Here is a 26,355-nt window from a genome sequence, read left to right on the forward strand (position 1 = left end):
CCCCATTCTCTCTTGTTCTTGTTAATTGTCTTCCCAGTTTTGTCTGCCCCCAATCCCCCCTCTTCCAGTGTCAACTTCCCACCTCCGTCCACCTCTATTCCCTATCCAGCCTTGATCCGATGGCCACCACCACCACCACGGCGCTTCCCAAATCGGGCGTACTCGTGCCCTTGTATATCTATCCCTTAACGCCGACCACCTGGGATCCACTTTATGACGCGTAAAGTTTACCACCTACCTACCTTCTTTCTTGTTTGCTTGCTTGCTTTTTTTTTTCTATTCTCTATCTCTCTGGTGTATCGCCTACATTCTATTTTCTTTCCCTCGCAAAGTGACTGATGGAGAGTGGTGTGTACTGTGTAGAATTGCTGCCTATCCCGAGCTCGAGTTCCTGGTGATCGTCAACCCCAACAGTGGACCGGGTGCCTTGCCGTGCCCCGATGCCAACTATGCACGCGAAGTGGCCCGCCTGAATGCCTGCCCTAATGTCTATCCGGTCGGCTATATCCGCATCGACTATTGCCGAAAGCCATTGGCCGCTGCTTGTGAGGAGATCGATCGCTATGCCAGCTGGGCCGCCGAGTATGCCACGACGGGTTTAGGCGTGGGTGGCATCATGGTCGATGAGACTCCCAACCACTTTAATGCCGCTCAGGCCGAGTATTTGCGCGCGCTTCATCGTCACATCAAGAATTGCTCGGGGCTTCTCCGCGATCGATTGGTAAGCATTATGTTTTTCTTTCTTATTATGAGTGTTATTATTGTTATTATGACTATTATGATGGTGGTGTTTTCCTTGGTTCAGCCACAACCCCTCTCTTTTTCTCCTCTTTTTCTCTACCTTGGTGGAGGGTAGGAAAACACAAAAGAAAAATCTGACAGCTGTTCTGCTGTCTCATTTGAAACCCGACAAATGAGAAAACATGGAACAACGTGGTTGATTCAGTCTATTTTAATAATAATGATAATAACCATGACGATGTCTGCAGGTGGTTCACAACCCAGGCACCCCCCCAGATCCCGAGATGGCCGATGCAGGCTCAGATCTCCTGCTGGTCTGTGAGGAGCCATTTGCACGCTGGCAAACCAATGAGGTGCAACATCGTCTAGGCGAGCTTCCTTATCCTCGCGATCGCTGCGGCTACATGGTCACGGAAGTCCCGAACCATCATTTGCCCTCTCTGGTGCGCGATCTGCGTCGTCGTGCCGCCTACATATTTGTCACGGAAATCGTAGGCGATTTCTACGAGCGCTTTGGTCCCTCCAGCTGGGGCATGTTGATGGAGACTTTGTCAGAACAGGCACAGTAAATAGGTAGATAGTTAGTTAACTACAGTAAAGAGAGTATCCGCTTAGTAAAAAACTGGATCCCATCCCTTCCTTTCTTTCTTGTGTGTCTCCATCATCTTAAAACAAGGGGAACCATGAACCGGTGGAGTCCGGAAACCCCATCAACTTTTGCTGTTCCTGTGTTCTGACTCGTCGAACATGTCAATTTCGATGGGTCGCACGCAAGGGCGCCCCTCTCTTCTTTTTCTTTTTTCTTTTGCTTCTCTGTGTCTCATCAGTTTTCACGGAGATGCAGTACCTCCGGATAGTCATGGCGGATTTCTTTCCCTTTCTTTTCCTCGCCCCCTTCTTGGCGCTGATCGGGATGTTCGGGAAGTCGGACATTTCTGGAAAGCCACTTTCTGCGAGTTACAATACGTTGTTGCTTAGCTAGACAGGTAGCCTGCAGTGGCTGAGAGGCAGATAAAAGAAAAAAAAATTAAAATAAAGAAACGAAAATGTCATCTCTTACAAATCACAATCTCACCGTTTCTTTTCGCCTTCGTATCTGCAGGTCCCCATTGCCTGACGCCGGAGGTGCAGCTTCAGGTACGGAGGACACCTCACCGGCCGTCGATACGGGGAGGCAAGAAAGGCAGGAAGACAGGAAGATAGGAGAAAAGAAGATGCGCTGGCCCTGCACGGTTGAAACTAGGGCTTATTCCGACCGAGACCTGCATGCTTCAGTGTCTCTCTCCTCGCAGCAACAATTACTGCCATGAATCACATTTACACGCCTTGGAATCACGCCAGACCTCATAGCAGACAAGTCTGCTGGACATCAAGGCAAAGCAGGTCAGTCCAACCTGTCAGACAGACAAACCGACCTGGCCAGGCTTCCAGCTAGCTCAGAAAATAAATTAATTGTCAGAACTGCCGCCGTCATGCCAGGGAGCCGATCCGGTAAAGCCAGAGATGGCCAACATGGGTCTAATGCATACTAAAGCACCACTAGATAAGCTACTGCAGACCCAGAACTGCCGTCATCTCTTCCCTTTTCATTTCTGCCCCAATGCCTTCCTTTTTTCCCCTTAGTCTCTTCCTTCACCCTCCAGTAGATGTAGAACTAGCAAGTCCGCGGTCGAACCTCGAACCGCCAATGCCTTTTTAGCCTGGCTGGCTCGCGTGGCCTAACTGATTCGATGTCAATTACGATCGCCAATTATCTCCCAAAATAAAAACACAAGGCAGATCCCGGCTCGTCATGTCCTAGACACACTTTTGTCGCTTGTCGCCGCCTGGTCGTCGGACGAACATGAACCACGCTGCGTTCGTCCCTCACTAGGGCGGCAGGCGCCGGTCTTATGTGGTAGGCAGACCGGGCCAAGGACACTGACTCAATGGCGATGATGAAATCATCGGGCTCCTGTCAACCGATGCGGGCATAGCGTAGCTGGAGCGATGAGCCCTGAACACGGGAAAGGGGGGGAAGGGATGAGAAAGCAAGTGGAGGGCAAGTCCCACGATCTCAAGTACTTCCAGTCCGGGTTTCGCCCAGCCAGAGTAGCTTTTCTGTAGTGCTTAAGTTCGCGAATTATACTGGCCTGGTGAGAATCTAGACTTGTCAAAACTCGCGAAGAGAGTTCGTGAATTATATTGGCCTCGTCATCATCGTGGTCTGATCCCGTTCGTCACGGCTGCTGCTGCTGCTGCTATTGCTATCATTGTTATCCATTCCTTTGTAATTTCTCCATCGGCTGCGCCATGTCTGTTATCTGTACCTCAGAAGGAAGCTCGCCGGTGCCCACGCCCTTGTTCTCCGCACCTGCGACACCCGAAACCGAGCGGGACGAATACTTTGACGAACCTTCACTGCGCCTAGAAGATGACGCCCCATATGTACTCGTCACCGGCGGACTGGGGTACATCGGCAGCCACACCTCCCTGGAGCTGCTCAAGGCGGGCTACAACGTGATCATCGTGGATGACCTGAGCAACAGCTTCGACCACGTCTTCGACCGGATCCTGCTAGCAGCCAAGCAACACTTCGACCGAACAGGCGGCCACTGTCCGCGAGCCGAGCTGAGATGCATCGACTTTCGCGATATGCCCGCCATGCGGGCTCTACTGGCCTCGTACACAGTGGAGCCATCACCAGACACCAACAATAACAGCACTCCGTCCCGATCCAGAATCACCGGAGTGATCCACTTCGCCGCATTCAAGGACGTCAACGACAGTCTACGCAATCCCCTCAAGTACTACCACAACAACGTCACAGGCTTAGTAGACCTAGTCAGCCTACTCGCAGACCACGACATCAAAACCTTCATCTTCTCCTCCTCAGCCAACGTCTACGGCACATTAGCCCAGAACCACGGCACACTGCGCGAGGAGCACTGCGTGCACCAACCAGAAACCTACCACAACGACTCCTCTAGCGAGCCTATATCATCCGAGCAAGGCTGCACGGGAATCACAAACCCCTACGGCCGCACCAAATGGATGGGCGAAGCTATTCTCTCCGATGTAGCAGCCTCCGATCCATCCTGGACTATCATAGGTCTCCGATACTTCAACCCTATTGGATGTGATCCGTCTGGTCTCCTGGGTGAAGATCCCCGCGGGACACCATCAAACCTCGTCCCCGTAGTTGTGCAAGTCCTGACCGGTCAGCTGCCAGCTCTCTCCGTCTACGGTACAGATTGGGCGACTCCTGACGGCACTGCTATCCGCGACTTCATCCACGTGTCGGACGTGGCGCGCGGACATACCGCAGCCCTGGCGGCGGCATTGGCGGGGAAGGTAAAGACGAACTTTCGCACGTTTAATCTCGGGACTGGGCGGGGGCATTCTGTTGCTGAGGTGGTCGCCGCTATGGAGGGTGTCAGTCATCAGGATATCCCGAAACGGCTGGCCGATAGGAGGCCGGGGGATGTGCAGGAATGTGTGGCGGTGCCGAAGAGGGCGGCTTGTGAGTTGGGATGGGAGGCGGAGAAGTCGTTGCAGGATGCGTGTCAGGATTTGTGGCATTCGTTGAGGGGTGGGGGGTGGGAGGGGATGTTGGATTAATAGAAAATGGAGGATGGAACGGTGCATTGTGGGTTTGATTGTTTAGTCTGGTTTGGTTTGGCTTGGTTAGTTCTTGTTTATTGGTTTGGATATATTGAGCTCCGTACATAATCTACGTAATTTGGTTTGTTTATTTTTGTTGTCTTGGGAAATATCTGTTATGGTTGAGATGTTTCATCGTTGATGCATGTGGTCAGCACCGGTATGAGCTTTAGCAATGCTAAAGTTGTAGCATTTTGTAGTAACATTCTCTTTTGTATGTCTCTAATGAGCTCCAGATCATCCGAATGTGATCTTGTGTATTCATCGTCCTACTACGTACCTAGTACCTCATTCTTCAGTGTCCATCCCCACCCGTCCATCACCACACATATATATATATAACTACCGTGGACTAGCCATATACCTCCACACCCAGCCCTTACTACCTAGTATCTATTCCTCCCCACCACCCCTCGTCTCAACATATCTGTCCAGTCGTAATCAAAATCAACCATCCTATAAGCTCATCGCCAAGCACGCCCAGTCCGGTCCACAATCCGGGAACCCGCCGAGTGGCTACCATCAAGGTTTCACAAGAAAGGACCGAGCCGAAGCCACCCCGAATGCAGGCCACACACAAAGAACTCTAACCTTGTGCTGCAGTCAGAATTGAAAGAAAGATACGGGACCTGCAGCGGTTGATGCAGTTAGATTAGATGGACGGGTCACATCACCTGCAGGGCCGCGTATGCCTCAGAGGGGCTTATCTTGGGGAGGTGGCAGGTGACCGCGTGGCAGGGATGTTTGATCTTTGCTTGTTGCATGTGATGGAGTAGCTTGTTTTAACGTGAGATTTAGTGACTGTATTTGAGTTGTTGGTGCTGTTGTTTCGACCTTTGTGTGAGATTGGTGATCCAGTCGCGAATAGAGGATACCTGTACTATAAAGCTGGCATGCTCGCGCGACAATAATATATCAGTCAATTCCAGTAATCATCTCATACTTGTAAGACTATTTTCTATGGGCACGTTACCTCAAATATATGCAGGCGTCGACTGTTTCTTCTTTCAGAATATACTCCCATGCAGCTCGAATCTATCAGTGCTGCTGCTTAAATAACCGGAGTGGTACAGCTCCATAACTGACAAAGTCAAATCACTGCATTCCATCTACAACCCTACATTACTAATGCTGTGTACGGTGCAGCTGTGCCGGTGGTATCCCAGAATAATCAGTAAGTCCTCTTCGTGCGAGATGATTGATACAGTGTGCTCCAACCTTGCATCATTCTTCAGACATTTAGAAGTCCATTGATTATGAAGGGCATCTACGGACCCCATCAGCACAGACCACAAAACCCCATCTATAAAGAGAAATATCTATGTGATCGGAAGAACGCCGTCCATGTGTTTTCGAGCAAATATTCAGTAGTATATCGTGCGAAGGATTGGCGGGCATCTTGTCAAGCACTGTATCTATCTTCAACAAATAGAAGTATAGTAATCTTGGCACACATCCAGCTGCCTTAAGGCCATCATATGGATTAATTGATATGTTCTACAAATTATCCTCATATTCTTCGTACAGACAAGCAATACTAATGCCGATCATCCGCGAGATTCCGAGTGGTTCGTTCTGCCGCTTAGTCAGGACCAGCAGCCACGATCCCAACGCATTAGAATTGGAGATAACTGGCGATAATTTAATTCCATCCGATCTGCTGCCTGTCACCTATAGCAGCACCTCATCATGAGGCGCCGGACCCGTCGCAGTCTCTTCCATCTGGCCATCTTCGCCGGAATCCTCGGCCTCATCCTCTTCCTCAACCGGCCATCCCCTCCCGGTCGGCCCTTCGCCTGGACCACCATCACCTATGAGACGACCGCAAAGCAACTCCCAGAAGCCCGGGGCCAATGTCCCGGGCTAGCCAAGACAGACAAGCCCGTCCTGGTTGTATCGCGAGTCACAGCAGATGCCTCCGACTGGCTCGCACCGCTCGCAGAGCAATATCATCTCTGCGTTTACACAGCAGACGCACCACCAGACCCCCGTCGCACGCACTTGCAAGTGCCCGCTAACCGCGGCCACGAAGCAATGGGCTACCTAACCTTCCTGATCGACAACTATGCCCAACTACCCGCCACGGGGATGGTATTCGTGCACGGGTCCCGCTGGGCCTGGCACAACGATGCGCCAGACTACGACAACGCGGCCCTGCTGGCGGCGTTGAACATTTCGGCGGCACTAGCTCCCTGGGGATACCACAATCTCCGCTGTGACTGGAGCGTCAGCACATGTTCCCCCAAGACACCCGCGCAGGGCAGCCTGGAGCTGTCGATGCAGTCGGTGCTTGAGCCATGGAGCGCGCGAACGGCCTCCGACGTGGCGCTGCCAGGTGCACTGGCTAATCTATTTGGCAAAGACCAGATCAGTCTGGAGCTGGAGAGCGCGCGAGTGCAACTTGGTCGGAACGATGCGGTGCGCGCTCAATGTTGCGCGCAGTTTGTGGTCAGTCGCGAGAGCGTCTGGCAGCACACGCGGGACGAGTACATCGCGCTACGGCAGTGGCTGCTGGATGGCAGCGACGATACCCAGACTGGAGTCGGAGGAGCAGAAGGAAGAGGGGGACGACGATCCCCGTCGGCCCGCCGAGCAGCACCACGGGATGATCGCATTGCCGGTCGGATATTGTCGTACGTGTGGCATATCTTGTTCATTCGGCGCGGTGCTCTTCACACCGATGGTGGATCAACGGCGATCGACCTGGAGCGACTGAATGGCATTGGGTGTCCGCGGGCGGACGAATGCTATTGTCGGTTGTATGGCCGGTGCAATTTGGGCCGATGCAATGCCGGTAGCTGCTTTGGGCAGTATCAGTTGCCTCCGGATTTCAAAGTCCCTGCGTGGGTGACTGAGAAGGGAGGGGCTTGAAGTAGGAATTGTACAGTGGTTGAAGTCAATGTTAATTGTTTATATAAAGATTTCTAGAATGAAGATATTACGTTGTATCCCTTGCTTCCCTTTCTGCCCTGTCTTGAACGAGTCACATGATAGTAGCCTGAGGCATGATCATGTTATTCCCTCAGGCATACAGACCAGCTATGTTCTTACACTCAGGCTCTCAGAGGATATTGCAAAGCCCTCATTCCCAGCATCAGGCAACAGAATATTGATTCCACCTTCCATCGTCTACCTCTCCTACTCCGTCCATGCTTGCAGACCTCCATCCCACGGAATAAATTAATTGTCTTCTCCCCCATGCCGATCGCTGATGATCTATGACCCACTGCGGGGTATTAACACGGGTTGTGCTTCCTGCTCTCCTCATTTCTGCCTTCCTCCATAACATTGGCATCCCAATCATAGCGTGCCAACCCCGGTCAGTTCTTAATTGAAGTGGAGACTCAAGGGTTCAGTGCGGAGTAACAACTACCGACCGGGGTGTTTTTCTCCCCCTTGTTCTGCTTCAACATGGATTCGTGGGCCTCTTCATATCCCACAATGGGCATTTACTGAGAACAGATCTACTGGAACAGAAGGGTATGCGGATGTCAGGAAATGTCTAGCTAAAAGGAAGACTTGAAGCGAGAAGTCGAGGGTATACACCGATAGCAGTAGCCTGGACGTTCGTCCACAAAGCGCAGGTCCGCAGAAGGATCAGCTGCCCGACGAAAAGCTTATACACGGGACCCCGTATGAACCGACAGCTCTCTGTCGCCCATACAATCCTCCGATGTATGCACCAGGTATAATACAGGGCTAGGAGGATACCGAGGCTCCATGGCCCGGCCCGCTTCTCACCTGCCGTGATCTTCTGCCGGTTCTAGCAAAACTTTCTTTCCCAGATACTCCTGGCTTCTCTCACTGGCTTTTCCGGGGTAGCCACTGACAATTGCAATACATTTCCGCATCACTCGCTCCCCAGACCAGTTCGTGTGGAGTCAATGATTGTGGTTTGTAGTCGAATCACCGACGTTCAGGCCGTTTCAAAACGCGGGGAAAGCAAACGATGGTCACAATTTCTCCGAAGATGATGTCGAGGCTGGTCACTAGTCCATCACATTCCGCAATGTGTCTTGTAAGGAGCAAAAATATGAATCCGCCCTGTTGATCACTACCTATAAGAAGAGGAACCTCCTGTGACTCCGTTTTTCGTGTTCTGCACGGGAGCGTCCCATCTTCCCTTCTCATTGTGTCGCTTCCACTCAGAGCTTGCAAAATGAAAGTAGCAAGTCTTCTATCCCTGGCATTGCCTGGAGCAGCCCTCGCTGCGACCGACTCCTTCCAGTCACGCTGCAATGAATTCCAGAACAAGATTGACATCGCCAATGTCACCGTCAGATCGGTCGCATATGTTGCTGCGGGGCAGAACATCTCCCAAGCGGAGGTCGCCTCCACGTGTAAAGCATCGGTGCAAGCCAGTGTCGACCTGTGCCGGGTGACCATGAACATCTCCACGTCGGATCGCAGCCATCTCTGGGCTGAAGCCTGGCTGCCACGAAATTATACCGGTCGCTTCGTGAGCACAGGGAATGGAGGTCTAGCCGGATGTGAGTGTCGCGCCCGATTTTGGGCTGTGGTCTCCCCGTAGATCGATCACTTATGAAGAAACTTGCTGATTTCCATATTAGGTGTCCAAGAAACGGACCTCAACTTTGCAGCAAACTTCGGTTTCGCCACCGTGGGCACCAACGCTGGACATGACGGGGACACGGCCAAATACTTTCTCAACAACTCGGAGGTTCTGGCCGACTTTGCCTATCGCTCAGTGCACGAAGGTACCGTGGTGGGTAAGCAACTAACTAAATTGTTTTATGATGAGGGGTACAACTACTCCTACTACCTGGGTTGCTCCACCGGTGGCCGCCAAGGTTATCAACAGGTCCAACGGTTCCCCGACGACTATGACGGAGTGATCGCGGGCTCCGCGGCAATGAACTTTATCAACCTGATCTCCTGGGGCGCCTTCTTGTGGAAGGCGACGGGTTTAGCGGATGATCCAGATTTCATCTCTTCAGATCTGTGGTCCGTAATCCACCAGGAGATTGTTCGTCAGTGCGACCCGGTCGATGGGGCTTTGGATGGGATCATCGAAGATCCTGACTTCTGTGCTCCGGTCATTGAGCGATTGATTTGCGATGGGACTACCAACAGCACCTCTTGTATCACGGGAGCGCAGGCAGCGAAGGTCAACCGGGCCTTGAGTGACTTCTATGGCCCCGACGGGACCGTGTACTACCCGCGCCTGAACTATGGGGGTGAGGCCGACGCGGCTTACCTTTACTTCACGGGGTCGATGTACAGCCGTACCGAGGAATGGTACAAATATGTGGTCTATAACGACACCAACTGGAACTCCAGCCAATGGACGTTGGAGAGTGCCAAGCTGGCCCTGGAGCAGAATCCGTTCAATATCCAGGCGTTTGATCCCAACATCACGGCCTTCCGGGACCGGGGTGGCAAGCTGCTGTCCTACCATGGCACGCAGGATCCCATCATCAGCTCCACGGACAGCAAGCTCTACTACCGACGGGTAGCGAATGCGTTGAACGCCGCACCGTCCGAGCTAGATGAGTTCTATCGGTTCTTCCAGATCTCTGGCATGGGCCACTGCGGCGATGGCACGGGAGCATCGTATATCGGCCAGGGATATGGCACGTACACCTCCAAGGCGCCCCAGGTCAACCTGCTGCGCACCATGGTGGACTGGGTGGAAAACGGGAAGGCGCCAGAGTATATGCCGGGCAACAAGCTCAATGCGAACGGATCGATTGAGTACATGCGCAAGCACTGCCGGTATCCGAAGCATAACGTTCACACGGGGCCGGGGAACTACACCGATCCTAACTCCTGGACTTGTGTATAATTAGCGGTGGTTCTCGTTTGGGTAACAAGTAGTTAGTGCAGTGTTGAAACCTTATCAAATGCCATGTCGTATATCGCTTCCAGCTTCCTTCTATCAAGTAAATATATGTAGAGATGCGCTGATCGCAGACAATTCAACATGCATTCCGGGGAATAGTAATTGAGAGAGATGCCACCACCATGACAGTATTGACACTGGCATCCAAGACAGACGAGCAAATCCAGAAAAGGCAGGTGCGACCGATGCGGAAGGAACGAACGGGATGCCGACTGTGGCTGACGCCTGAGGCCACAACTCTAGAAAATGTTGCTGCCTGGACGAGAGACAGCAGTTACTGAGATCACGTGGAGGTGGAGCTAGTGGCTCTGGTCGGACTCGGACCGAGATCCCGCTGATTCAGCAAGCCAAGACCGCCAATCGGTAAATCCTCCCCCCGCTCAAGCTTCCATGCAGAAACAATCTGATGCAAATCATCATATCCGTTTCAGCATTTCAGCTATGGCCGTCACTATCAACGAAGCTCTATGCTTTTCCTAAGTCACCAGGAGTTTTCGAATAATATTTCCGACACAAAAGGGCTTCCGGAAGGTGGCAGCCAAACATCAATCTTAATAGCTGCCGACATTCCACCACATGAGACGCAATGCACGTCTGACATATGGGTTCGGCCAAGCCACGTCTGAGATTGCTTGTGTGCAAAGCTTGGCTTCACAGCTGGCAATGAGCAATACTACTGCTGCTATCTCGTCTCCCATAGGATGTCCTGTCTACCTTTTGCATGCATGATTCCGTACGGTTCAACAAAACAGTGGCTTGTCAGGCACCACGGCTAGTTATTCACTTTTCTCTTGTTCGTCTCATCCACCTCCTTCAGGGACTATTTACAGGGACGATAGTATAAATAGATCTCGACTAAAATAGTACCGATTACTACCAAGAATATCGCCCTGAGTCCCTAGTTTTACCCTGGTGGCTTTGCAATTCTCCATTCTCGTCGGCAATTCATCCATCAAGAATTGAGTCGAGTCATTCGTCTTCATGATGGTGGTGAACACCCACTGGAGGCAATATATATATCCGCCATCCCTGCGGAACAGCCACACTGAGTGGATGAATTGAGACATCCACCCCAAAAATAGCAGCGGAATACTGAACAATTTTGTACAATGAATTCTCTCTCATTTTTGGAGCCTACGATATTCAATTGTTGTGCTCTTAATCCTACCTATCTTATGAATGCGCGGTGTCAAGTGTCAAATGTCCGAATATGCGTGAGACATGGACGGCCACGGAGCGCCACGCCCAAGGGTGATCCGCCCGTGTGTGGAGCCAGCCAGTCGAACGCTGGGAACGTTGCGACTCAGTTACCAACTACTACTACTAACTAGTCGGACAGGTAGTTCGTAATCCACCACTGTTGTGGTGCCTCAGGCGAGAGGATGAGTCCTGGAAGACTATTTACCCCCTTCGCTTGGAGATTGGACCATTGCTCCATAATTGTCGTATTGCCAAGATAACATTTAAATTCTCTACCTCGAGAGGAGGGTCGGACAAACAAATATATAAGAAGAAGAAGAGGAACACCAAGTGAGAAGGACACTTTTTTCCCTTCGACACCGGAAAACCCAGGTTCAACATTTGAGGTCAGCCTGATGGGAGCCTGCCAGTCCGCCGTTTTGGCCGAGCTGATTGCTGCCTGGCAAACGAGTGGTGATTGGCCTAAGAGCTTGACACTGACCCCCTTTCAATTCCCCCTTTAGTGCTCGCTCCTCAAGTCAGAGACGACGAAGTACTAACCACCCGAGACGAGGAAGGTGATCCTGGCTCGGATGGTGAAACTGGCGTTGCCTTGGGACCTGTCACTTTGGTTTCTGATAATCTTACAGCCTTACGTGGAAAACGAGTCAGCGCAACTGCATGATGATGATGGTTCATTCTATTCTATCGCGCGCGAGAGAGCAATTGCGCAAAAAAAGTTTTCTCAACGATGACAATCATGCCCTCATTCTCTTTAGCTTCTGTTCTTTCGGCTTGACTCCTTTTTTTTTTTTTGTTGCCGTTTCTCTGTTTCTTTCCTCTCAATTTCCCCCCTTCTCAATCCAGTCCATTGAACTTACCTGAATGGGAACTTGCCGGAAATGGAATTTTGCGTGGCCGAAAATCTCCACTGTGGATCACGCGATTGTTCGTTGGCCCCAACGGCAGCCAATCATAATAGGAATATACCTCGCTTGCTCGGAAAATCGGCCGGACCGGGGTCCACCGGCTGCGCGTCTTTTCGGGGGAACCTCTGCTTCTTTCGCCTTGTTCACCTTCATTTCCACCTGCACCCACGCTTGCTGCTGCTGCTCGTCTTCCCATCCGAACTCGCATAGTCGCATGGTTGCTCGGTCTTAGCTACCATAGTCGCTCGGACTAAATCGCCGCTAGTAGGCATCCTCATTCTTGGGTCCAATAGGATTGCCCCGGCCTTCGTCATCCACTGGATCCGATCCGGGAACCATGACAGTCCGCCGAATTTTCTCGACGCCCACCTTCAACGCCCGCCCATCACATCATCCTGTCTGCCCCCTCCTCCGTCTTCGTCGTCGCAATCGTTTTCCACCGTCAACGCGGCCACACACTTCGCCTGTTCTTGCCCAAGAGCGCTATGTTGGAACCCTTTCTGTATTCTCCGTCGAGTCCGAGGGATCAGGGTCATGAGCCCGTATAAATATGTCCTGTCGACCATGGGTATCCGTTGATGGAGGTGGTCCCCCCGGATAAGGATTTTTACTCCCGGTGGAGCCAGGCTGCTGACGACAAGAGATCTTAAACATCCGCTACCGACAAGTCAGGACCGTCGCTGGCCATTTCCAGTTCCTGTGCACTGCCCGGCGTGGCTATAATGCTGGTCTGCATTGTTCCTGGCGGGCCAAAAAGGAAAATTATCCTGCTCCCACTGCGACGGACAAGCATCATCTGGCTACTATTCTGGTATCGCCCCCCCGGACCGCCAGATATATCGCACACTGTAAACACGCATCCTCCGTCGAATTATCGCCACTACTCTCCAAGGCTTAGACTTTCATCCCCCGCCATCTCGTCCTCTTATTTGCCCTGTCCCGTAGCTGCTTCGTTCCCCCCCCTATATATAGTTCTTGGGCACGTATCCAATGGTCCATGGGTGCTCCACTCCTCTAGCAGTTGGTTTATCTACGCCCTAGCCCAATTGACGGTTGCGTGGTACCGTTGTTGTCCCCAGCCCATTTTTTTCCCCCTAGGCCCTCTTTTTCTTCCCTCCTTTGGGGGGCTCCTGTTTATTTTTGTGCCCTTTTTAATTTTGCAGTGTTATTTTTGGGATCCTTCTTTGCCCAGCCCCAGAACCTCCCTAGAACCCTCGTTATACTTTTACCCTTTCCCTGTTTGCCTCAAGAAGACCACCCGTCGCAACTTCCGGCAATCCCATCTTCAACCTTCAAGATGGGTACGCCGACAAATCCATACTCGGCCCATTCGCCGCGGGAAAGCGAAAGCAGCTACTTCTCCCACACGTCTCCCCCCCATGGTGTGAGTGTGTCCCGTCAAGCTGGCCGCTCGTTCAATGCCTAATCGTGATAGCTCCAGACTTACCACTCCGAGCAACATGAGCACGACGAGCAGGAACAGTCGCTGCTGGAGCGCAACAATTCTAGTCACTACGGCACGCCCTTCGATGATCCTGCCGTGTCAACAGACTCCATCCGTCGCTACACTCTGCACGACGACGGTCCTGCGGTCTTCGCCGCGCCCCCTTACCAAGAATCCGAAGCCGCTTCCGAAAACACCTTCCGTGCCCGGAGCAATGGCGACAAGGCTTCCCGTGAAGGGAGTCGCGCGGGTGCCCTGCGCCGTTACGGAACGAGAAAGATCAACCTGGTGCAAGGTTCCGTCCTGAGTATCGACTACCCGGTGCCGAGTGCCATTCAGAACGCCATCCAGCCCCAATACCGGGATGCGGAGGAGGCCTTCTCCGAAGAATTCACACACATGAGATGTAGGTGCCATGCGACTTTGCGGAGATGGCCAATTGTCCGGCTGACCAAAGCATCGCAGACACGGCCGCTACCTGTGATCCCGACGAGTTCACGCTGCGCAACGGTTACAATCTCCGGCCGGCTATCTATAACCGGCATACCGAGTTGCTGATCGCCATCACCTACTACAACGAAGACAAAGTCTTGACCGCGCGTACCCTTCACGGTGTCATGCAGAACATCCGTGACATTGTCAACTTGAAGAAATCCGAGTTCTGGAACAAGGGTGGCCCTGCTTGGCAGAAGATCGTGGTCTGTTTGGTTTTCGATGGTATTGAGCCATGCGACAAAAACACACTGGATGTGTTGGCGACGATTGGTATCTACCAGGATGGAGTCATGAAGAAGGACGTTGACGGGCGGGAAACCGTCGCCCACGTTGTAAGTTTTGCTTCTTTCCACTTTCCTCCGCTGCTGCCGTTGTGCAGACCGCCTTTGGACCATCGGGGATCGGCACCGCAAGGAGTCCGATTGTGTACTGACCGTCGCAGTTTGAATATACTACCCAATTGTCCGTCACTCCGACGCAGCAGTTGATTCGGCCCCAGGGCAATGAGTCGACCAACTTCCCCCCGGTGCAGATGATCTTCTGTCTCAAGCAGAAGAATAGCAAGAAGATCAACTCCCACCGTTGGCTGTTCAACGCCTTCAGTCGTATCTTGAACCCGGAAGTCGTCATTCTGCTGGATGCCGGTACCAAACCCGGTCATAAGTCTCTGCTTGCTCTCTGGGAGGCCTTCTACAATGACAAGACACTCGGTGGAGCCTGTGGTGAGATCCATGCAATGCTGGGACAGGGCTGGCGTAAGGTCGTCAATCCGCTAGTCGCTGCGCAGAACTTCGAGTACAAGATCTCTAATATTCTCGATAAACCTCTGGAAAGTGCATTCGGTTACGTCAGTGTCTTGCCTGGTGCATTCTCTGCCTATCGGTATCGCGCTATCATGGGCCGTCCGCTGGAACAATACTTCCACGGAGACCATACGTTGTCAAAGCGTCTTGGAAAGAAGGGTATTGACGGCATGAATATCTTCAAGAAGAACATGTTCTTGGCCGAGGATCGTATTCTCTGCTTCGAATTGGTGGCCAAGGCTGGCTTCAAGTGGCATCTCAGTTACGTCAAGGCGTCCAAGGGTGAGACCGATGTTCCGGAAGGCGTGGCCGAATTCATCAGTCAAAGACGTCGTTGGCTGAACGGTTCTTTTGCCGCTGGTCTGTATTCCATCATGCATTTCGGTCGTATCTACCGCAGTGGTCACAGTATCATTCGCATGTTCTTCCTGCACATTCAGATGATCTACAACGTGTGTCAACTGATCATGACCTGGTTCTCCCTTGCTTCTTACTGGCTCACTAGTTCCGTCATCATGGATCTGGTGGGTACGCCGTCTACGAGTAACAAGAACAAGGGTTGGCCATGGGGCAACGATGCGTCGCCCATTGTCAACAACTTCGTCAAATACGGTTATGTCTGGGTTCTTACGCTGCAGTTCATCATGGCTTTGGGTAATCGGCCGAAGGGTGTCAAAATTCCTTACATCTTGTCCTACCTTTACTTCTCCCTCGTCCAGTTGTACGTCCTCATCCTGTCGTTCTACCTGGTCGTGGGTGCCTTTAACGGTGGTATGATGGACTTCAACTTCGACGAAGGCGTTGGCACATTCCTTTCCTCATTCTTCAGCTCCAGCGGTGGTGGTATCGTCCTGATCGCTTTGGTCTCCACCTACGGAATCTACATCATTGCGAGTGTCCTGTATATGGATCCCTGGCACATCATCACCAGTTCCTGGGCCTACTTCCTGGGTATGACGACCTCGATCAACATCCTGATGGTCTACGCCTTCTGTAACTGGCACGACGTTTCATGGGGTACTAAGGGTTCGGACAAAGCCGAGGCCCTGCCTTCCGCGCAAACCAAGAAGGACGACGACAACAAACAGAACTTCATCGAGGAAATCGACAAGCCGCAAGCTGATATCGACAGTCAGTTCGAGGCAACGGTGAAGCGGGCGTTGTCGCCGTGGATCGAGCCAGAGGAAGAGGGCGGCAAGAGTCTGGACGATGCGTACCGCAACTTCCGTACTGTGCTCGTGTGTTTGTGGGTGTTTAGTAACCTGCTCGTGACGCTGTTGATCACCGCCACTGGAGTAGACAAGATGTGTCTGACGGTACGTTCCCTCCCTGTTCTCTGGTAAAGCTATAACTTGTAACATCATCTAACGAAATTCCAGAACACTTCCACCACCCGTACATCCTGGTACTTCGAGGTCATTCTGTGGATCACGGCCGGTCTGTCGTTGTTCCGTTTCATCGGCTCGCTGTGGTTCTTGGGCCGGTCGGGTATTCTGTGCTGTGTGTCCCGGCGCTAATTGCGATCGCGTTGGGAAAAGAGAGCGCGCCGAGACCTATTTCGCTATATACCTATCCACCTACCTACCTATCCTGCATGATTATGTCGTGTTATCCAGCGCGTGGTTCCATGGGATTGTACATTTATGGACCTGTTTGAGTGTTGTTCTATTTTGTTTCCCCTTCTATGCAATGATAATAATAGAGCGGTTTTGATCTATTGGTGAAATTGTTGGAATTTAGAATAGCTGAGATGATTGATAAAAGAATGACATGACCAATTGCATACTACCAGTTCACCGTGAGCGCAGACTATTGAAACTCAACGGATACTATTTCCATTCGAAGAAAGAAACCAATAGCGCCAATGTAAGCACAGAATCACCAGCTGCCAGCGAAACAACCAACCATCCAAGCCCAGACCCATCAGCCTACCCAGCCAAAGCCAGAGCCAGCTCCAGCTCCAACTTCAAGCATACTAACCAACCCCACCCAAAGCTGCAGAACTTTGTTCCAATAAACCTTCTCACAGGGAACCACAACTACCAACCATTCCATTCATCATCCTTCTCCCCCAATGCCTTCTTCACCGTGGCAAACCCCTCCACATCACCCGCATGGGCCTCAAGAAGCGCCTCCAACGACAGCCTAGTAATATCGCACACCTCCTGAGACGAGATATTGCCCACCTCAATCTGCAAATCAAGACAAGCCTCATGAAAACAATGAAGCTTCGCACACACCGCGTCCATCTCGGTCCGAATATCCCGTGCTTGATCCCCCAGAGCCATCACCTTATCAGAGATATCCTGAAAGGCCTTGAGGTTTTTCTCATAGACCTTCTCGCCCTGCTTGATGATGTCGAGAGCGGTTTCTACCCAGGGTAGATTCTCGCGAGTACCACCCCAACCGTCGGACTTCTGCTCGAAAGGCCTCCACTCACGGAGGTCGTCTTCGGTACCGATGGTCGATTCCGCTTCGGCAGCGGCGGTGGCGGGAGTGGTTGCGGATTCGAGTTGTTCCACTAGGACCTTCAGGTTGGCGAGGAGGTGGGCGGGGATGGTAGGCTTGGTGGTGGTGGTCGAGGTAGTGGTAGTGGTGCGCTTCGCGTCCCGGGTTGCGAGAGTTGGGGAAAGTATAGGACGTTTCTTCTGGGGAGTGGAGCTGGAAGATGGCCAAACAATGGAGGGCGCGGCGGAGGAGGTGGAGGGAGTCATGGCGAAGGGGAACCTGGTTGACGCGGCACGGTTGTTCAGGGCTTTGGAGATGGAGTCCTTGAAACTTTCGTGCTTGATCTTGGTTTTGGTGTCATCCATTGTTGATGGAGATGATTGAAGTGTTTGAGGTAGATGATGATTTAGAATATGGGGAGATTGGAAGATAGGTGTGAGTGGATGGAAGAGGGAGGAAGGAAGAAAGAGAGGGAGGGATGAAGGGGCTTTTAAGGTAGGCAGCCAGTGTTATTTAGGTGAAAGAATCTTGAGGTTAAGTGGTGGCCGTGGGATTAATTCACTTCTTTCTACTTCACTTGATGGAGAGTGCTTTGTAGGTGTTGGGAATGTTTGCCATAGTCATGCCTGACGGCTAAATTGATAAAAGACCAAGTACCCAGTCAAGTAATTGTGGGTATTGTACTATTTGTGTTTGAGTTACTGCAGTTAGATTCTCTCTCGGTCAAAGTATACTACTACTCTAATGGAAAATGCCAGCTTGACTTGCATGTGTTGGAGGTGGTCGTAGATGAGTAGTCATGGTGTTTAGTGAATTGAGAGCTAGTAGATTGTTGTTGCTTTGACATATACTGTAGCGGCCAATGTGTCGCGCAGGAAAAATTATATCTCTGCTAGTTATATTAATATGGGTGTTCAGGTAAGCTCGGGTTCCCTTTATTTAGAGACAGTGATTCCTTCGTGGTCTCTCATGGTCTTTGGTGTGGGGCGCTCGAAAGGTGCAGCAAAGGAGAAAGTACCCCGAAAAGATCCATTTATAATCTCCAATGCTGGGAGCGAATGCCTTCGGCGTTGATATAGTTCTATTTTATCTGCATTTATACTGCCAGTGGCGATTTCCCAACGCGGGTTGAAGAAGCCCCGGTGATTCCTTCCCAAAATCATGAATGACCATGATATGTAGTGGTTTTCTTTCTGGCCGATCCTGGTTGTAGCATCAAACCTCTATCAACACTATCACCCAACATATCCTTACGACAGAAATATTCTTTTGCGCGATGGACCTCCCAGTTTATAGTACAAGCCAGCCTTCGTTATGTGCCCTGCCCGTGGAGCTCATCCAAGCCATTCTCTGCAACCTTCCAGATCTCGAGTCCCTTAAATCTGCCCAATTGACGCATTCTGCGCTATACTTCGCCTTCATTGGCGCTGAAAGTCACATTTTAAAGCAGATATTAGCGCAAAAGATTCCTACGGCGCTTTTACCAGATGCGTTTTTCGCCTTCGACGCATCCACTGTGGAGGGCGTGTGGACGCAAGATGAAGTGCACTCCATCATCTACCGGAATCGGACCCGCCAAATCTCGTCATCATTTCGTCTAAACCCCCAGTCTGCTTTTAAAATCATTAGATTATATCGCTGGGTTCGATATTTCACCAGACACTTTCTCAGGAAGGCAATAGCCGACCCAATGCAAGGGAGAACCCACCCACCTATGCCTCTATATCAACCAACATCCTCAGAAAAGTGTCGAGTAGCAAGGGCGCTCTACCGTTTCGAGATCCATCGCCATCTTTTTAGGATGCGTGAGCCGTATGCGAATTATTCCAAGTGTTCACCGGACTTCCTGATAAGTGACCAATGGGGTTACTACTTCCGTCACTTTCCCGCGTGGGAACTTGAGCAGATAGTGTCAGTCAGTGAGTATCTCTTTCGGAGGGTGGCCGACTGTGGGTGTCTCATTCTTCCATTTCCTAGACCGGGCCGCATAAGCTTTGAATCCTGATTGCTAAATAGGCTTGCAGCCATTCACACGGGCCGATTGGAGGTGGTGCACAGAGGGTATCTGGTATTATTCCAACAGTGCCTGCCTAATGACAGATCCATCTCCTGTAGGAACTCTTGTGAGTCCTACACAGGCCCGTAGAGCCAATTTCAGTGTGTATTGATCTGACCACAGCCAGCTATGCCACGGCCTGCGGTATATTGGGCATCTCGTCACAGCTGAAGCACCAGACCAGCATATCATGCTCTCCAGAGAATTGTTTGGCAAGCCTTTCATGTCTTCGCTGCCCGACATATTCAGGGCTATCTGGGAGTCTCAGGAGGTTTTCCACGCTTATCCATCACTTACATGTGAAGTCGAGGGGCAAATTATCGATTGGCAAGATACAGGGTATGTCGGATCCGATCCGGGCCCAGCTAATGCATGGCGTACGATGATGGCGGCAACAATCCCAAATGGAGGCGTATCTACGCAAGTTGGCAGTCATTTTACGAGTGATCTCCGTGAACAGGGTTATGTATTCTGGGATCAGGTTCGAATTGCGGAATGGGGCTTCAGCAGCAACAGCATTGATCTCCCTCATTATTCTGCGGATTGGCAGCTGAGGTTACAACTTGCAATGGATAGCGCCTTGATATGGCGGCCACACTTGTATTATAATGCAGGCGTGGGTAGCTGGTGGTACCCAACAGAAATAGCCCCCTGTAATATCGTCCGATTGCCTCCGGGAGAGTAAAGGAGCATTCTTTGGTGGCTGAAGATGAGTCACAGACATACTTTGCTATAGCGGAAGGCTACAACATGCCTGTCGGTCAGTGAATCTCACAGGCGGGTTCAAAACTCGATGATTGGGTTGGTATGGTAGGATGATTATATAGACATAGATAATGTAGGTACCTTCAGCACCGAAAATTTGACCGGGCATAGCGTTGATGGATATTCATACATGGTATATAACACGGGCCCAAGATGGTAGCGTAGTACAAAATCCGTATCACTTTATCACTTTAGTTAGTACCGACCAGACGGGTGAAACCTCGCGACTAGGTTCAAACATAACCCCCACGAATCTCTACTGTAGGCACTAGGCAGACACAATCCTGGTGGCTGGCACTGCCACCGCGGGACGGACCCTGTGATGCATCTGAGACACGGAGTTGCCGCTGTCTTAATTAGAGTTTGCAACCTCCCAATCTTGACAGACATAAGCCTGTCAATGTGTCAGAGGAACCTTCTAGCCAAGGATGAGACCGAATTTACAATTCGCGACCCAGCTGATTGAAGGCTAGGCAGTATTAGGAATATGCAGGAACGCCATAGGTACTACATGACAAATAGAGGAAACAAAGAATGACTATTGAAGAGTTGTTGGTACGACGTGAATATCAAGCGCGGAAGAAGACCTGTCATGTCAGAACCAAACTCCCTTGCAGCAAGGCACCATGTAGAAATTTGGGCTGCAGAGAAGTCTTTATGAATGAGCTCTTTAAGAATGACAGGGTGCTGATCGCGCCAAGATCGTGTCAAAGTTCGCCGAGGACCCTGATCGTGTGGTCTGACATGCCTTTCGGGCAGTGATCGTCGCAGGATCTGAACCTGGGATGATCCTTTCATGTATGTTGTCTGCTCTTCAAAGATGAGGGTAAAACACGTGTGAGGATGAAACACCAGCTATAGAATGAGAATATGTATCTATAGTCGAGATGAAGAGTTTCAAGAGTTGCATTGCATTCTGGAGATCATCAACACGCACACGCATACCCACACGCACACCCACACAAGTTAAGCACAAAATAACCGTAGACGATGCCGATCATCCTGTCTGCCTGCTCGTATTAGTCTAAAGAATAGGATCTGCCCCGCAGCGTTTACCTTCGGAGGAAGCTGACGTTGGCCAACCCAAAGAAGCAACACGGTGTGAAAGGCAGTGAGTCCCGTCGCCCACCAATCAAGTGGGGAGAAACTGCTCGTTACGTTGACCTCGATCTAGCAGAGTGTTCTTGGCGCTAAAGCCAACAGAGAGGGTCTGGCAGGAAAAAGCTTGTGTGGCGTAGACAAGTTAAGACACGGGCTAGAAGCCGAACAAAAAAGGGGGCCAGCCATTGACGAGTGGACACTCATTGCTGGAAATACCTCGGAAGCTTCCGAGCCAAGCTCGGGTCAAGCAATGGTTCAGCGTAGGCATCCATGAAATAAGGTTCCGCAAAGGGGAAAAGAAGAGTCACAGATACCATGGGAACAAATAGTAAAGAAGTCCATCCTCGAGTCTGAGTCTGCCTGGTGGTGGTGGAGGGAAGATGACGGGCGGGATTGCGTGGTCAGCCTTATAGGGCGCGTGTATTGCTGCATCGGACTCCGCGGATTCCTCTCTCTTTAAACAACGGGATCGACTGAAACCTGGCTGCCTATTAGGTCCCTGATCCATCTCATCCTGTCTTCTTCCTACTACTAGTACGACTGCAGTGCTCGTGATAGTCATACTTATCTACACGCCATACCTGCAGACTCCCCCGCCATCTCCCCCCTAGTCATTTAGCCTCTCCTGTTCTGTTCCGTTCCCCTCATGAATCTTTCCATTTGACCGACTGCTATCTTGGCAAACCGTCACTCTTTACAGATTCATCTATATTTTCTTTATTTCTTGCTGCGCATCAGTCATCATGCGTACCCATTTCCTGTGCCTCGCGGGCGCCTGGCTGGCCAGCTGTGCTGCCAGTCCAGTTGCCAGTCATCCTGGTGATGCTTCCGTGCCCCAGATGGCTATTAAGGACTCGCACGCCCAGTTCCCCGTCGTGACTGGCCATGAGATTCATATTCCCTGTGCTACGATCCCAGGGTCCAAGGAGGATGAGGCCAAGGATGCCTCTAAAGCATATCTGGTACGTGCGCCCGTACTAACGACGGTCGGAAAGGGTCCAAGCATCACTAACCTTGCCATGTAGGCGATGAAACTCCGCACGGAGAGCAATGCTCTATTTGTCAACGATGTTACCGTCTTTCCTAGTTCATTCCCCATGCATTTGCCGGCAACCCGATACCAGGACGCGTCCCGTCAGAATGCGGAGCATCTGCTCCTGCAGTACGCCATGGACATTGAATATATGCCCCCTCGTCCGGATGGGTCCCTGGTGCAAGACATCTACCGTGTGCAACTCAAGTTCTTCGACCTTTCCGGCCGTCCTGCCACGACAGACACTGTCAGTGTTCGATTGTCGTCGCAGCAGTCGGGCGAATTGTACATTACTCAGATCTCCGTCGAGCCACTTCCCCACTACCATGACGCGCACGGCGATGGAAATTGTGTCTGGCACGCCAAGTACTGGAACTTGATTATGGAAAAGTACCGTACCTGGCGCGAGAAGAAAGGACACGGCGCCCACAAAGGACCCAAGTCGCAGGAGAGTGACAACCACGAGCACAATGATCACCACCACCATCCCAAGGGGCGACCAGCAACCCACGAGGGAGCCGAGGAGCGCAGACCATTTCTCAAGGAACGGCCCACCGCACACCAGGAGGATAAGGAGAACAGTCCAGAACTCCCCACGACAGACTCCGACAAAGCTGCGCCCGACTCCCCGTTCCGGGTGTATGGAGTGGACAAATCTCTGCGACCGATGGCTTTGCGTAACAAGGATTACCGCCGGGACTTCTGGCGACTCGTGGTGCCTGCCATCATTCCGGGACTTTTGGGGGCCGTTGCTGGATTGGTAGTGTGCACGATGGGGTTGCTTCTCTGGAAGATTGTGGCATGCACGTGTGTCAGTATGCAGCAGGGTCGGAGATGTCGGAAGCGTTGCCAAAGGAAGCAAGGCGTGTTCTTATCGGAGAAGCAACGACTGCTGCAGCAAGACGAGCTGAGTGAGGCGTAGTCCCGTTACCCTACTTAGTATTAAGTAGGGATGATGGTAATCCTGCGTGGGGGCTGAGTCGGTCGCAGATGCACGGCGAGATTTTTTAATGGATGATGTAAATAACATGAGACAAGCTGAGTAATGCACATTATTTGCTCCATGTGATAGTCTATCGTCTTATATTAGGATGTGATACCGAGATGTCTCCAGTAGATGAATTGAAAGCGGGGTTTGGGTTACAAGTTAGTCCGAAAAACCTGAGGCCTGCAGCAAACTATTGGAATTTTCCCTTGGCGACCGTCACTTCAAAGAGAACGAGGACTAAGTAGTATAGTGGTAGTAGTGGAAGAAGAGCCTTCCGATTTCCGAGCTGTCTCATATGGTGGTTAGTAATAGATACTTGAATGGACAGTTGTTGTTACTCAAAGGAAGCAGGGGGAAGGGCTGTTGCCTGGACTAGCAGAGACTGCATCATCCACTCACTGGCCCCAATGAAACCCTTCCCTTCCCTTCCCTTCCGTGCGTCATGGCTCCCCCTCAAAACCGGTCCTCCACATCTTGCTTTCTTCCTCTGCTGAAAATAAATAGCCAATACAACTGATTCATTTCTGCGATGATCATCCCTTAAAGATCCTAATTGGCGTGGAAAATACGTATGTCGCTGCAGGGCTGGCGATACGCCGGGGAAGGGGGGCAAAACCAAGTAGGGTAAATTCCCAAGATGATCCACGGGCGGAAATAACCGGCTACTACAGAAATCCTTCACAATTCTATAATCATACTAATGAGTACACTACTTTGTGCTTTTACTTTTTCGAGTCGAGAGAGATTACGGAGGACCACCACTGGCTTGGTCTGGGTCTTGTCATTGGACAAGCCTTGTCGCGAAGCTTGTCCAAAAGCTTAGTTGACCGCCAGTGGATGCTCTCTGATTGGGAGTGTGGCTATGAGGTGTTCCACCTCATCACAATAGTTATTATTACTCATTAATCAACCCATGTATTGAACCATTTGAATGGCTGGTCCCTGAGCCACCGATCATCCACCGTGTCTGATCCACTCCAGTTACTACTTTGTACCACTTATTCCTTCTCGGCAGGGCTGAGCCAGTGATGTCACCTCCACCTGCAACCGATGCAAGAATAGCAACCACCAACTGGAAATGGTCGACTGACTGTCTGTCTCTCCTCAGCTTCGCCCGCCCAATCCTTTCTAACCCACCAGCTGTCGACACGATCTATCGGCGCCTAACGGTGAGGTCATCACCTCGCCTATCTTCTCCTTGGATGCTAATAGGGCTGACCGCTGGGCCCCCCGACTCCCCAGATTGCAAAATGGCCAACGGATAAATACTACCAACTGCCCCCGCCCGGTACCTATTCTTCTTCTTTTCATTCTTTATCATTTCAGATACCCTTTCGCCTTCCCTCGGATAACCCCTTATCTACCCGTGTGACTCCGGCTTAAGTCAGCTTCTCCCATCTCCCAACTCTCCCATTGTCGAAATAGCAAAAAAGCAAACAAACCCCAACAACACCCACCGCCAATATGTTCGACTGGTTCAAGTCTTCCAACAAGGAGTCTGCTACCCAGCAGCCCACCTGGAACCCCAACACCATGACCATGCAGCAGCCTTCCGCCCCGGAAGCTCCCGTAACCGAGCAGGTCGTCACCGGTCAACCCGTGCGTCCCACCCATCTTCCACCCCCCTTGCAGCACAAAAACAAATCTAACATACCTCTAGGGCCAGCAAGAGACGATGCAGATGGGCCTGCGTGGTGGTGGTGAGGGCGAGGATGTTTGCTGTGGCGTGTATGTTTATCTCTCTATGCTTTAACGTGCTATTGATCGACACTAACCATACGATAATAGGTGCGCCGGTCTTTGCTGCTTCGAATGCTGCGAATGCTGCTGCTAGATGAGATAATCACCCGGATAGACCATCTTCTATACTACGATCCTTAACGTCCATGTACTGTTAATATTGCTCGCATCATGACTATACCATGTTTTTAGCCTGGAGACTGAAGTGATAGAAGGTCCGCATCCTGGTCTTCATAAACCAATGTCACAATAATATTTTACAATATGCTCTTATTCCATTTTACCTTTTTCAATTTTCATACTTCTTTGCATCGAATCTTTTTAACACCTGGTGGTCTCTAACAAGGAACATTATGGTTCAATTGATGCATTGGCCCACACAGTGAAAGGCCAAGGCAGAGGAACACCTGCCAAGATCGCAGTGGTTGCGGATTTGTTGTCGATCCTGATGACCAAAAAGCTTATCATTGGCACTTCGCTGAAAGAATGGTAACATATATATAGAAGGTTATTTTCAAGACCACCGTCAATTGTGGATCGCCTTCAAGAGTAAGTGTTGTCGGTGCCAAACCATATACAAAAAAGTTACTTTGATCCGTGACTTCACTGACAGATACATATCTACTAATAGAGACTACTCTAGTACTAATGTTAGTGAGATGATTTTATCATGAATCGATTCGTCAAAGAGACAGCCAGACTACTCAAATGGACGACAATTTAAGATAGTTACCAATTACTACAGAGAATGAATGCTACCTCGGGCTAGCATCCACCTTCAAGTCTCCCAAGTCTCAACACCGAGAGGAATATACGGTGGTATCTCATCCCATTAACGTGGGGCGCAGCTGTGGAGTGACTGGCGCCGAAGGCAGCTTGGCCCTTGATGCACAGCGCCCTGCTCTAGCCGAGACATCCGACCGGGCCGTTATCACGTCTGTCCATTAAAGGGCTTGGATCGTCCACGGAGAATATATCTTAGCACTGTTGCTCCTGTTCGTGAACGGTAATCCTCGCCCCACGGGTCGTCCGCTACGGCATAGTAGTATCAAGCTATCTTACTGCCTCCTCACCATCTATGCGCCATTTTTAAAGGGATCAATGCTTTGCTGGAAACACTAGAGCAAG

The 26,355-nt window shown here is 51.1% G+C and overlaps 9 protein-coding genes across 9 annotated transcripts; 8 read left to right on the forward strand and 1 right to left on the reverse strand.

Annotated features, from left to right (window-relative positions):
• Window positions 1–119: 119 nt before the first annotated feature.
• AtWU_01250 (spherulation-specific family 4 protein) lies at window positions 120–1,310 on the forward strand (the record flags this gene model as incomplete). Its single annotated transcript, XM_035496364.1, has 3 exons — window positions 120–220; window positions 364–721; window positions 990–1,310. 3 exons carry the CDS (start codon window positions 120–122, stop codon window positions 1,308–1,310), a joined length of 780 nt encoding a protein of 259 aa, XP_035352257.1.
• Window positions 1,311–3,033: 1,723 nt separating this feature from the next.
• On the forward strand, window positions 3,034–4,341 carry AtWU_01251 (UDP-glucose 4-epimerase; the record flags this gene model as incomplete). Its single annotated transcript, XM_035496365.1, has 1 exon — window positions 3,034–4,341. The coding sequence occupies one exon, from the start codon at window positions 3,034–3,036 to the stop codon at window positions 4,339–4,341; it is 1,308 nt and encodes a 435-aa protein (XP_035352258.1).
• A 1,731-nt stretch (window positions 4,342–6,072) lies between these two features.
• Window positions 6,073–7,254, forward strand: AtWU_01252 (DUF3431 domain-containing protein; the record flags this gene model as incomplete). Its single annotated transcript, XM_035496366.1, has 1 exon — window positions 6,073–7,254. One exon carries the CDS (start codon window positions 6,073–6,075, stop codon window positions 7,252–7,254), a length of 1,182 nt encoding a protein of 393 aa, XP_035352259.1.
• Window positions 7,255–8,542: 1,288 nt separating this feature from the next.
• AtWU_01253 (tannase/feruloyl esterase family alpha/beta hydrolase) lies at window positions 8,543–10,189 on the forward strand (the record flags this gene model as incomplete). The annotated part of the gene is made up of 2 exons (XM_035496367.1): window positions 8,543–8,873; window positions 8,955–10,189. 2 exons carry the CDS (start codon window positions 8,543–8,545, stop codon window positions 10,187–10,189), a joined length of 1,566 nt encoding a protein of 521 aa, XP_035352260.1.
• Window positions 10,190–13,651: 3,462 nt separating this feature from the next.
• On the forward strand, window positions 13,652–16,613 carry chsC (chitin synthase C; the record flags this gene model as incomplete). Its single annotated transcript, XM_035496368.1, has 5 exons — window positions 13,652–13,738; window positions 13,796–14,204; window positions 14,264–14,625; window positions 14,736–16,412; window positions 16,476–16,613. The coding sequence occupies 5 exons, from the start codon at window positions 13,652–13,654 to the stop codon at window positions 16,611–16,613; spliced, it is 2,673 nt and encodes an 890-aa protein (XP_035352261.1).
• Window positions 16,614–17,135: 522 nt separating this feature from the next.
• AtWU_01255 (similar to An12g10370) lies at window positions 17,136–17,909 on the reverse strand (the record flags this gene model as incomplete). The annotated part of the gene is made up of 1 exon (XM_035496369.1): window positions 17,136–17,909. One exon carries the CDS (start codon window positions 17,907–17,909, stop codon window positions 17,136–17,138), a length of 774 nt encoding a protein of 257 aa, XP_035352262.1.
• Window positions 17,910–18,820: 911 nt separating this feature from the next.
• AtWU_01256 (uncharacterized protein) lies at window positions 18,821–20,285 on the forward strand (the record flags this gene model as incomplete). The annotated part of the gene is made up of 3 exons (XM_035496370.1): window positions 18,821–19,186; window positions 19,569–19,667; window positions 19,728–20,285. The coding sequence occupies 3 exons, from the start codon at window positions 18,821–18,823 to the stop codon at window positions 20,283–20,285; spliced, it is 1,023 nt and encodes a 340-aa protein (XP_035352263.1).
• Window positions 20,286–22,209: 1,924 nt separating this feature from the next.
• AtWU_01257 (spherulation-specific 4 family protein) lies at window positions 22,210–23,421 on the forward strand (the record flags this gene model as incomplete). The annotated part of the gene is made up of 2 exons (XM_035496371.1): window positions 22,210–22,428; window positions 22,492–23,421. 2 exons carry the CDS (start codon window positions 22,210–22,212, stop codon window positions 23,419–23,421), a joined length of 1,149 nt encoding a protein of 382 aa, XP_035352264.1.
• Window positions 23,422–24,951: 1,530 nt separating this feature from the next.
• On the forward strand, window positions 24,952–25,321 carry AtWU_01258 (uncharacterized protein; the record flags this gene model as incomplete). Its single annotated transcript, XM_035496372.1, has 3 exons — window positions 24,952–25,086; window positions 25,148–25,215; window positions 25,276–25,321. 3 exons carry the CDS (start codon window positions 24,952–24,954, stop codon window positions 25,319–25,321), a joined length of 249 nt encoding a protein of 82 aa, XP_035352265.1.
• Between the last annotated feature and the right edge of the window lie 1,034 nt (window positions 25,322–26,355).

This window comes from Aspergillus tubingensis (assembly GCF_013340325.1).
Source record: "Aspergillus tubingensis WU-2223L DNA, scaffold_3, whole genome shotgun sequence".
Lineage (NCBI taxonomy): Eukaryota > Fungi > Ascomycota > Eurotiomycetes > Eurotiales > Aspergillaceae > Aspergillus > Aspergillus tubingensis.